At 41.2% G+C, this 12,020-nt stretch overlaps 1 protein-coding gene and 1 long non-coding RNA gene across 3 annotated transcripts in view; one reads left to right on the forward strand and one right to left on the reverse strand.

Annotated features, from left to right (window-relative positions):
- Ppp2r3a (protein phosphatase 2 regulatory subunit B''alpha) overlaps positions 1-12,020 on the reverse strand; it is a 95,266-nt gene that overhangs the window by 13,856 nt on the left and 69,390 nt on the right. For both annotated transcript variants that reach the window (XM_032910210.1, XM_032910211.1), the window contains exons 10-12: positions 5,875-6,050; positions 5,286-5,404; positions 4,055-4,161 (exon numbers count right to left, since the gene is read on the reverse strand). In XM_032910210.1, coding sequence (XP_032766101.1) covers positions 4,055-4,161; positions 5,286-5,404; positions 5,875-6,050 — 402 coding nt within the window. The remainder of the gene's footprint in view (positions 1-4,054; positions 4,162-5,285; positions 5,405-5,874; positions 6,051-12,020) is intronic.
- On the forward strand, positions 1,532-4,055 carry LOC116907254. Its single transcript, XR_004388814.1, has 3 exons — positions 1,532-1,567; positions 2,956-3,074; positions 3,746-4,055. It is a non-coding gene; the product is annotated as an uncharacterized LOC116907254 (long non-coding RNA).

Below are 12,020 nucleotides of genomic sequence, written 5' to 3' on the forward strand. Positions count from 1 at the left end.
TTTCCAGTTTTGTCCAGTATAGCTTTTGTAATAATACCTGATGATTTTTTGAATTTCCTCAGTTTCTGTTGTTAGGTCTCCCTTTTCATGTCTGATTTTGTTAATTTGGATACTATCTCTGTGATCTTTAGGTAGTCTGGTTATGGGTTTTTCTATCTTGTTGATTTTCTCAAAGAATCAGTTCTTGGTTTTGTTGATTCTTTTTATCTTTCTAATTGGTTGATTTCAACCCTGAGTTTGAACTATTTCTACTTCTGGGGGAATCATCATCCATGACCTCAAGCTGTAATATAGAGCAATAGTAAAAACTACATGGTATTGGTACAGAGACAGACAGACAGGTCAATCAGTGTAATAGAATTGGAGACCAAGAAGTAAACTCACACACTATGGACACTTCGTCTTTGACAAAGAAGCCAAAACCATCTAGTGGAAAAAAGGAAGCATCTTCAAGAAATGATGCAGGTCTAACTGGCAGTTTGCATGTGGAAGAATACAAATTGATCCATATTTATGACCTTGTACAAAGATCAAGTCCACGTGGACCAAGGACCTCTACATAAAACTAGATACACTGAATCTAATAGAAGAGAAAGTGGTAAAGCGCCCTGAACACATGAGTACAGGGGGAATTTCCTCAACAGATCACCAGTGGCTCAGGCTCTAATCAACAATTGACAAATGGGACCTCATGAAACTGAAAAGTTTCTGTAAGGCAAAGGAAACCAATAGAAGACCGTCACTAACCATACTTCTGATAGAGGGCTAATATCCAAAATATATAAAGTACTCAAGAAGTCAGACTCCAAGAAACCAAATACCCCAACTAACAAATGAGGTACAGAGCTAAACAGAGAGATCTCGGCACAGAAATCTCAAATGGCCAAGAAGCACTTAAATGTTTATCATCCTTATTCATCAGGGAAATGCAAATCAAAATGACCCTGAGATTCTACCTCAGACCAGTCACAATGGCTAAGATCAAAAACTCAGATGATAGCAGATGCTGGCAAGGACGTGGAGAAAGAGGAACACTCCTCTATTGCTGGTGGGATTGCAAACTGGAAATCAATCTGGTGGGTTCTCAGAAAATTCAAAATAGTTCTACCTGATGACCCAGTGATACCACTACTGGGCATATACCCAAAAGATGCCCCAACATATAACAAGGACACGTGCTCCACTATGTTCATAGCAGCCTTATTTGTAATAGCCAGAAGCTGGAAACAACTCAGATGTCCCTCAACCGAAGAATGGATACAGAAAATGTGGTTCATTTACACAAAGGAATACTATTCAGCTATTAAAAATGAGAATATCATGAATTTTGCAGGCTTAAGGATGAACTAGAAAATATCATCGTGAGCAAGGTAACCCAGACCCAAAAGGACATGCATGGTGTACTCACTGATAAGTGGATATTACCCAAAAAGTACAGAATACCCATGATACAACACACAGACCATATGAAGTTTAACAAGAAGGAAGGCACAAGTGTGGATGCTTCAATTCCACTTAGAAGAGGGAACAAAATAATCACAGGAGGCAGAAGGAGGGAGGAAAGCAGGTAGGAGACCAGAGGTGCAGGGGAAAAGGGGGCAGGATCAGGTATGGGAGGAGCTAGAGAAGCCCAGAGGGCCAGGAGAATGAATGGAAATATGCAGCACTGTGGGGTAAGGGGTGTGGGAACCTCTAGAAAGCCCCAGATACCTGGGATGTGAGAGGCTTCCAGAACTCAGTGGTGGTGTGAGCTTAGCCAAATTGCCCCACAGTGGGGATGGAGCCTGAGGAGGCTTCCTCCAGTGACAGACATGGCTCACGGGTGAGGGATGAAGCTACCCACACATCCTCAACATTTTTGACACGGGGGGGGGGTAGGGGGATTGTTCCTGTCTAAAGGAAAGGCAGGGACAAAAAAGGACAAAAGACTGAAGGAAAGGCCATCGAATGACCCGCCCAACTTGGGATCCATTTTATGCGCAGGCATCAAGCCCTGACACTATTACTGATGCCATGTTGTGCTCGCAGACAGGAGCTGCCTCTGAGAGACACTGTTACTTACAGCCAACTACTGCACTGAGGCTGAGTTAGGGGAAGAACTGAAGGAGCTGAAGGGGATTGCAACCTCCTGGGAAGAACATGAGTGTAACTCACCTGGGCTCCCTCAGAGCTCCTGGAAACTAAGCCACCAACTAAAGGTCAAGCATGGGCTGGTCAGTGGTCACAGGCACATTAGTAGCAGAGCACTGCCTTGTCTGACCTCAGTGGGATTGGCTGCCCTTAATCCCGTAGAAACTTGATACCACAGGGAAGGGGATGCTGGTGGGTGGGAGCTGGGGGTGGGTGGGTGGGAGCTGGGGGTGGGTGGGTGGGTGTGGTACACATCTCAGAAGCAAAGGGGAGGGGAGATGGGGTGAAGAACTCAGGGAGGAGGGATCGAGAAGGGAGGGCAACATTTGGAATGTAAATAAATAATTTTTTAAAATAGTGGAAAACAAACAAAACTACCCCACAGAAGAGGCCAATCAGACCTTTAATCATTGCTGCATTCCAGTCAGGTGACAACCCACAACTGTCATCAGTTATTATTAGCATCCCCTGGATATATTTGGCTTCTGACCTTGCCTACTCAGGCCATCTTTTATTAAAAAAGAACTTCATATATGAAACCTTAGTTTTTTGGCTAAATAAATAAAAATCTCCAGATTTAAAAAGATCCTGAAGACACAGTGGTCTAGGTATAGTGACATATTCTCATCCCGGTGCTGGAGTGCCTCAGGGTGGAGGACCGCAAGACCAAGGTCAGTCTCTGCCCTTGACAGTGGGGTTAGGGGTGCGGAGGGGAGGGGGGTGGGACCTTAGGGAAAGGCTGCACAAGGCCCGACCTCCTGGAGGACTATCACATCACCTAATGGACTGGCTATTTCCTGTTTATCCTTTTTCTCTGTGCTCCAGGAGGCTGACCTGATGGACAAATCAGGGAGCTCCCTGCTTCTGGAAGTCGAGAGGTGCCGTCACCAGCTGCTGAGGAGATGGACGGCGTTGCACGTGGGCTTCTAGTGGCTCGTTCTCAGGTGAGTTTCCTAGTTTGGCAAATTCTAGATTCTGCCAGGGCCCTTTCACAAAGCTCTATTTTTTGCCTCATGGAAACTGTTGCTTAATTTGAGGGTCTGAATCTATCATAGCCTGGTTTCTGTAAGATCCTTTTACCTCTTTGTAGACTCTTGACAACCACCTAGTTTGGGTACATTTTTCTACTTGCTGTGTTCTAAGAATTCATCCTATATTAAATGACATGTATAGTGGATGATTCTGCAAACACCGTAATTTTGTAACAGTGAAATGTTAAAAATATAATATCAACTAGAAGAGTATAAAGTAATATATTACAGTATACATAAATGATATGTACAGTACAATATTACAAAACTATAAACATAACGAGTTGTTAAGAAAATGGCGTTTCCCCTGCAATATGAAGACCTGAATTCTGAGCTCTGTAAGTCTCATACATTAGATGTAGTGTAACATGTTTGTATTCCCAGCAAGGACTAAGAAAAAAATTAGAAAGAATTTCTAAAGAAGTCATAGAAAGTAATAGAATAACCAATAAATGATACAGTTGCTGAAATGTCCCAAGTAGTAAAATATTTGGACAGCTTTCTTTCTTAGCATGATCCACATGGAATTTCCCTTTGACTTCCTGATAAGGGTTCGTTCAACACATGCTTCCTTTATTATTTAGGGAGGCCCAAGTCTGTAGCCGGGGTGACTGACTACTGCAGAGCTGTGCTCAGTGATCCTGGACTCCGTGAAAGGTGTGCATTATTGAAGGCAGTGAGACAAAGAGTGTCAGGAACTCCGCGAGGAGCAAGAAGCCTACCTCGAATACAGCCCATTGGGAACACGCTCACCCAAGGTAAGAACGAGAAGGCACACATTTCTTTCATCTTATTTAAAAGTGGAGGACATAGAGAAGGACTTTTTAATGGTAGTTGTATGTCTGACACCGGCAGCCCTGGTAGAGCCCTGTGGGACTCAGAGATGCACTCACCCTTCCTGGAGCTGAACTTGGGCAGATTCCTCAGTCACCAGAGCCTCGTACTCCTCAGCAGCAAACCTGTCCCAGTCAGAGGGCTCGGGGCCCTCATTTTCAACATCCTGATAGGAGGAGGGATTAGAACAGAGGCAGACGTTGGAAGTAGGTATATTTATGGTGTAAATATCATAAGGCAATTTTGCTGAAACGTATCTGAAAATTATTTCCAGTATAGTAAAAGAAGGGCTAAGGCAACATCCCCATAGTAATCTGCCCCTGAAATTACAAAGTTATGTATGCAAAACAGCTTACATGCTTTTGGTCACAATTCTCTCTTTAATAAAAAGATTGATTTGTGAATCGTACAATTTTAGCATTTGCAGAAGTCAGGAAGGGACACTGGAGTTGGACAGCTGCGAGGCACTCTGTGGATGCTGGGAACTGAACCTACATCCTCTGCAAGAGCAGAAGGGCTTTTAAGCTCTGAGCATCTCTCCAGTTCCATGATTCTTAGAAGGGAAAAGAAATGTGTGCTTTGTGTGTGTGCCCACGTGGTCCGAGTGGGTGTGCGTGCCTGCATGTTGGAGATCCTGTTCTCTTTCCATTCAGGTTTATTGATGGTCTAACATGTTTGCTCATGACAAAGGAGCTTGTTTCTACTCTCATGCAGAATAACATTTATTCCTATATACAGGAATAATTAACACTTGAAAAAAGTGTTACATTATCTGAAGTTGTCTGTTATGGAGTTCTATTGTTACTTAGAAGGGTAAATCTATTTACCACACTACCTTGGAAGTGCATAGCATAATTAAACCAAGGTCAGTGTAGCTGATATTTTTTCAAAACTACTTTTTTGAAACTAACTTTTAATGTTTGCGACCCTACAGCAATCAGTATAGCCCACTATACTATACTACAGATAGCAATGGAGAGCCCGAACTGCCAGCCTGCTTGTGGGATGAGATGTGGTCTTAGTCAGTCTTTATTTGGAGGCAAGGTCTTTGTGCACAGCAGCTCGGGCTGTCCTGGAACCTGCTAGGTAGATCAGGCTGGGCCTGAGCTCAGAAAGTCCCTTTCCTCTCCCTCCCTTCTGCTTCAGACCTTATTGTCTCTTCATGTTTGATCAAGTACTTTAGACGTTATCTCTTTAATACAGAGTCCTATATGCACAGGCCATTTAATATGCAGCATATAGCTTTTGGTACTCCGGCTCTGAGAGCTCAATTTCAATGTATGCTGTTACCTTCTGGACTGCAAAAGGATCTCTTTGTTCATGGTCCAAGTACTTCTCCAGGTTAAAGAAAGTGTCGTAGAAGATGTGAGCCATTCTGCACCTCTTCAAATCTCGCAGAGTTATTCTGCCTATGGAAAGACAAACATACCTAGTAAATCTCACCAGCAGCTCTTTTGACAAAAGAAAAAACTCACTGATGTTGAAAAGTATATGTCCATTTTATTATAAATCACATCTTTAAAAAGGCAAGTAATTTTTAACTTGTATATGCCAGTGGCTTTAAAGTACACTCATGATGTATAACCATCAACACTATAACATTATTCCCCTTAGCCCCAAGCAAAGAACTATAGTTTCTTCAAGAAGTCATTCCTACCTCCCAACACCTCTGAGTCATTAATCATTTCTTTTCTTTATGGAAAGTTCTATTTCTTAAATAGTGGATTTGACATTAATAGTCAAAGAGAGAAAGTAAATTCTTCTGTAGTTGGGAAGTCTGTAAAGGCAACTCCAGAATACTAAATACATCAGAACTGCAGAACTCTGTGTCACTCTGTTTAAGGATGAACAGTGCACACTGCCGTTCCATTGGCCTTACCATCATTAGCTGGCTTCACCAAGTCAAGCATCTGGCACAGCAGATCATGAAACGGCAAGGGCTCAATGCCCATGGCTTCCATCCGTTCACACTGCTCCTCATAGAAGTACTCGAGTTCATACATGGAGAGTACACCATCTCCATCCACATCCATGCAGCGGAACCAATACTCAATGCTAGGAGGAAAAAGATGTCTGTTAGCATGGACCTGGGAGAGGTTCTTTTAAAGTAGATTTATATGTGTGTTACAAATTATGCCTAGTTTATAAATGTTTAGAAAAAACAATGGAGGGCTGGAGAGATGGCTCAATCATTAACAAGACAGGTTCACAACCAAAAATATAATAAAAAATCCAATGGGAGGTCCTTTGTGCCTTCTGTTTTTAAATTCCAGAACCAGTCATTTCCAAATGCCAATTATTTTGCTTTTTATCTTATATTTTCAGAGCAAATGCTCATATTTCTCTCCATTTTTCGTTTTCAAGAATTGTAGACTGATTTTACCCACAGATGATATTTTGGCCTTTATCACTTCCACTTACTTAATACAGTGAAGCTGTTCATTACTTAGTGCTGATAACAGTTCCTTTTCTCTCTCATTTGCTTTGCTTCCCATGTCCTTGTTGTCACATTACCCTTACATTGCCACTCGTTGTTTAGATCCACATTCAATACAGCGGGTGTTCTATCAATCCAAGTTTCCTGAAATGCCCTTTGATTCCTTCTGACTTAATCTCCTATGGTCTCTCTGCCGGTTCAGTTTCACCTTGAAGTTCTTTTTACTATTATCTGGGTTCTCACATTTCTCCCATCCTTTCACATGGCACATTATCTAGTAGTACCTTAAGAAGAGTTACAGGAGGTAAGTCTGTCTGTCTGTCTGTCTCTCTGTGTGCGCATACATGCATGTGGAGGGCAGAGATCAACATTGGTCATCTTCCTCAATTGCTTCTCCACATTTTGTACAGGGCCAGTTCACTGTGAGCCCCAGGATCCACCGTCTCCCTCCCCAGCACTGGATTACCAGTGCCATGACTGACTTTCTGTTTTTTAAACATGAATTCTAAGGATCAAACTGAACTGTCCATAGTTTTTTTGATCTTGCATTTCTTTTTTCCGTTTTAAAATTTTAATTTATTCTAAATACATTCTTACTTCGTCATCTATGAGGCCTCCAACTCCTGGTTCAAGTGATCCTCCTGCTCCAGCTCCTGAGCAGCTGCACAGCAGGCACTTGACATCCCTCCTGGCCCAGATCTCAGATCTGCAAAGGTTCCCTTTCCCAACCTCTAGTTTGGTATCCTGGCTAATTCTAGAATTAAAGCTCAGAGTTGCTTTTCCTTCAGATTTTTATCTTTATTTTGAGGGGGCCTCACATTTTAGCTTCTGTATGTAATCTACTAGGATTTTAACTTTTACATAAGAGTCCATGTGGCATACAAACTACTCTCAAGGGCAGGCTCCATGCCCACGAGTAACACAAAATCAACTCAATGGTAGTTTTGGAGTTTCTTAGTCTCATGCTTTGTCAGGGCTCCAGCCCCTCACTGCAACCTCTCACAGGTCCTTTGTGTATATGGCTTCTGGTTCTGCGTTCTTATGGGAATCATCTGTGTGCAAATGTTTGCGTGCCTGAGTCTGTATGTGTGTTTTTGGGCTTTTTCTTAGGCTCTTCTGTTTTCGTTTGTTTTGTGCTATCCCAATTAGTTTGTTTTTATCTTATTATTTTTACATGCCTGTTTGTGTGGATTTGGACTGGAGGGGTGGGGGATCTGGGAGGAGTTGGGGGAGGGGAATTATAATCAGAATGCATTGTATGAAAAAATTATTTTCAATAAAAGAAAAAGGCAGCCCAGCTGGAAGAACATATCCCACCTACAGAGAACAGCTTTTGGGATAGCTTCCACGCCAGTTGTTCGGGGCCCACGTGAAGACCAAGCTGCACATCTCTGCATCTGTGGGGGATGCCTAGGTCTAGTCTGTGTATGCTCTTTGGTTGGAGTTCAGACTCTGAGAGCCCCAAGGATTCAGGTTAGCGGACTCTGTTGGTCTTCCCGTGGAGTTCCCATCTCCTTCAGTTTCCTCCCAGCCCCGCTCCTCCTATTCCCCCACGAGCGTCCTCAGGCTCCCTCCACTGTGGCTGTGGGTTTCTCTATCTGTCAGTCAGCTGCTGGTGCCTCTCAGAGGAAACACAGCACTGTTCTTTGTTTAGGACTGTTCTAGCCATCCAGTATTTTTTGTGCTTCCACATGAACTTAAAGGTGCCTTTTTTTCTATTTCTGTGATAAAGAACACTGGAATTTTTATTGGGATGATATTTTGAATCTGTAGATTGCTTTTGGCAAATGGCTGTATAATCTATTTGGGGAATAGAGGAAGGGCTGAGTGACTGTGTAACGATCAGATGAAACCCTAAGCGGACAGCGGATGTGTGTTATTAACATGGGTGTGGCCCTGTCAAGTATCAGTGCGCCATGGCCATGGGAACCTGGCAAAGCCTTCCCTCTCTGGGTCAGCAATGGAGTTGGCAAAGTCTCCCTCTGGTCTAAGTGTGACTGTTGATAATGTTTGCAAGGATGAGTGTTTAGGAATGATAGGTGTGTAAGCCTGGGACTGAGCATCCTGCTCTTGGATGTTTACAGTCTGAGACTGCTTGCCTACAGACTCCTCATACCAAAACTAGCCAACCCGACACCCCTGTCCCTAATAGAAGCACTGAAATTCCCCGTTGTTTTGTGATGGTTGGTGTTACTCAATTAGGGTATGGGCTCACCTGACCCCAGTCATTTCTCTGTCTTCTGAGGCTCTTTTTATGATGTATTACATTTACTGATTTACACATATCAAATCACCTTACATCTCTATAATGAAGTCAACTCAATCATGGTGTGTCCCTAGACTTTTTGGGTTCTTCTTTTTTCTACCCTTTCAACCCTCTAGCACTAGATAGGAGAAAAAAAGGATAGAGGAGAAAGGGGGCAATGTTATCACTGGACTCCTTCCTGGTGATTAGGGGTTTGGAGGTCTATGAGGCAAGTTTGATTTTTGCTGTCAGGATATCAGATTTCTTCTTTGCATGTGACTACTTAACAAACCACAACTAATAGCAGCCAGCAACCAACTATCAACTGACACTGCCTCTTGGAGCCTTAGCATTTTTATACCCTCTGAAAAGTCCTAAGATTCCAAACATCACACAATCACAGAAACTATCTGCAGCTGGCAAAATCATACCCCTGCTAGAGCACTAGGCAAATCATAGTCAGCTGCTGTGGACAGCCTGAAGCTGCCCATATTCCACACCTGGGATTAAACAAAAACATATAATACTTGTTGTTTTTTTTTTTTTTTTAAAGAAATCAAAACAGGGTCTCACTATGTAGCCCTAGCTGGTCTGGAACTCTCTGTATAGACCAGGCTGGCTGAGAACTAACAGATCTATATGCCTCTGGAGTGTTGGGATTAAAGATATGTGCCACAACAAATAAGATTAAAATTTTCTTTTGTGTGTGTTTGTATTTCAGTGTATATAAAAAAATTCAAGTACATATTTTCAAAAACACTAAGTGTTTAATTGTGTGTGTATATCGGGATATCTACATGTAAGTGCATGAGTCCATGGAAGTTTGAAACCCTGGATCCTCTGGAGCTGGAGGTACAGGTAAGTGTGAGCTGCCTGACGTGGGTGTTAGGAAGTGAACTCAGGTCTTCTGCAAGAACAGTACGTGTTCTTTACTTGTGAGCCATCTCTAGTCCCAGTACCTGGGCTACTTTCTGTTGCTGATTGTATTACCAATTTTTAATTGATTCAATCTTGTTTCTTATCATAGATGTTTATAATACTTGGTTTGTATATATACATCTATACACTTACATTTACATACTTCTTTTAGATTTTCCTTAGTAGAGTAAAAAAAAAAATCTTAATTTAAAAAAGGTATGGCTTTATATTTTTCTGAACCAGTAGTACCTGTTATAATGCGTCCCTTTTCATTGCTAATTTTGTTCTGCTTTTCTCTTTCTCTGTTGGCTAGGGTTTCTTCAATCAGTATTCTCTTTCCAAAGAATCAATTCTTTGTTTTATCCATTTTTAAAAAATGTTTTCATGTCTTTTTCATTGTTTCCTGCCCTAATCTTGATGCTTTATGTTTTATCTACTGCTTTTGGGTTTGGTTTGTTCTTGCTTTTTGAAGGTCTTAAGATTTTTTTCTTTTTAATTTTAGGCACTTGGAACCATAAATGTCCTTTCTAGGACTAGCTTTTGCATCCTCTGGGTTTGGTATGTTGTACTTTCATTTCATCCAATTCTAGGACATTTTTTGGATTCTTTTTTACGTTTTCAGTGATTCTCTCATTATCCAATAGGGAACAATATCCAATATTAAGAATTTTTTGGTAATTTCTCTTGCTGTTGATTTTCGGCTTCATTTCCTTCTGACTAGATAGAATATAAGAAATTATTTGAACTTTCCAATATCTATTGAGAATTACCTTACGCAGTAATATAATATATAATCTACTATTGACAAAGTACCATAAGCTGTTGAGAAACATATATATTCTGTAATTCTGGGATGGAATGTTTTGTAGATCTTTGTTAGGAACATTTAGTTTATGATGTCATTTGACTTTATGTAGTAGTATTTGTCACACCTCTGTATATTATCATAAAATGTTTTTATTTTATTTTATGTGTACGAGTGTTTTGCCTGCATGCATACATGTGCACCTATGTGTGTTTAGTGCCTTTGGAGGCCAAAAGTATGTCAGGTCCCCTGTAGTTTTAATTAAGGAGGGTTGAGATCCACCACATGGGTGCCGGGACCCAAACCTAAATCCTCTGCAAGAGAAGCATGGACTTTTAAGTGCCGAGCCACCTCTTCTGACACTTGTATTTATGAACATTTATGAAACTGGGTACACCTGTGTTCAGTGCATATGTTTAGATTGTAATTTGTTCCCTTAACCAATACCTACTAATCTTTATTTCTTTTGCTAGTTAGTATTGGAGGTCTATTCTGTTAGACATTAGAATAGGTATATCTGCTTGTTTCCTGGTTTCCTTTGCTTGGAATACCTTTTCCCAACCTTTACCTTAAGATAGTGTTTATTTGTGATAGTGAGGTTTGTTTCTTGGAGGCAGTAAATAGATGGACCTTGTTTTAGATCCAATTTGTTAGTCTGTGTCTTTTGATTGAGAAATTGAAGCTATTGGGCTGGAGAGATGGCTCAGAGGTTAAGAGCACCCAACTGCTCTTCCAGAGGTCCTGAGTTCAATACCCAGCAACCACATGGTGGCTCACAACCATCTGTAAAAGAGATCTGATGCCCCCTTCTGGTGTATCTGAAGACAGCTACAGTGTACTTATATATAATAAATGAGAAATTGAAGCTATTAATATTTATACTTACCACTGAAAAGTGTGTATTAATTTCTGTCATTTGTTTTGTAGGTTTAGTCTTTTCCTAATCTTCTTTTGCATTATCCACTTTCTAGCATTTTTTTTTAACCCCTGCACCCTCTCTGGTGTATTTAGCATCCTCTTAAGTCTGAAGAATTCCTCCTAGTGTCCTCTGTTCGGCTGGCTTAGCTCTTTAGCCTACTGTTGTCATGGAAGGTCATTTGCCATCAATCATGACATAGTTTTGCTGAGAATACTCATCTAGGCTGGCAGCTGTGGTCCTCCAGAACTTGAAATACATTCAGAATCTCCTTGTTTATTGAGAAATCTTTTCATATTCTGATGTGTCAGGAGCCATCTAGGATAGGCTAAGGCTAGCAAGTGGCCTTCCTGGAGGCAGCCCACTGTTTTTGCATGAACTAAGATGGGTGAGGGGAAGGGTTTAAAGGGACTTCACCTCAGGATTGCTTCTTGCAGTTGACATGCCTTTCCTTTCATTATTAAATCAATTTAATAATCCCTGGGCACTAGCCCACCCTATTGATCAGATTTCCTACAGATCAACATAAAGATGAACTTTCATGAATTAATGCTATTTAGATGAATTAATGATTCTATAGATTGCTGATTGATTCACTAATTTTAGGAAGATAGTTTCAAGAGAATGGTCTTAGTTGCTTTGCTAGAAAGAGGTAATAAAGTTAGAATCAAGAATAGAATGTGTTCACTCCATAATAGTAAAGG

This window comes from Rattus rattus, chromosome 8, assembly GCF_011064425.1.
Source record: "Rattus rattus isolate New Zealand chromosome 8, Rrattus_CSIRO_v1, whole genome shotgun sequence".
In the NCBI taxonomy this organism is placed as follows: domain Eukaryota; kingdom Metazoa; phylum Chordata; class Mammalia; order Rodentia; family Muridae; genus Rattus; species Rattus rattus.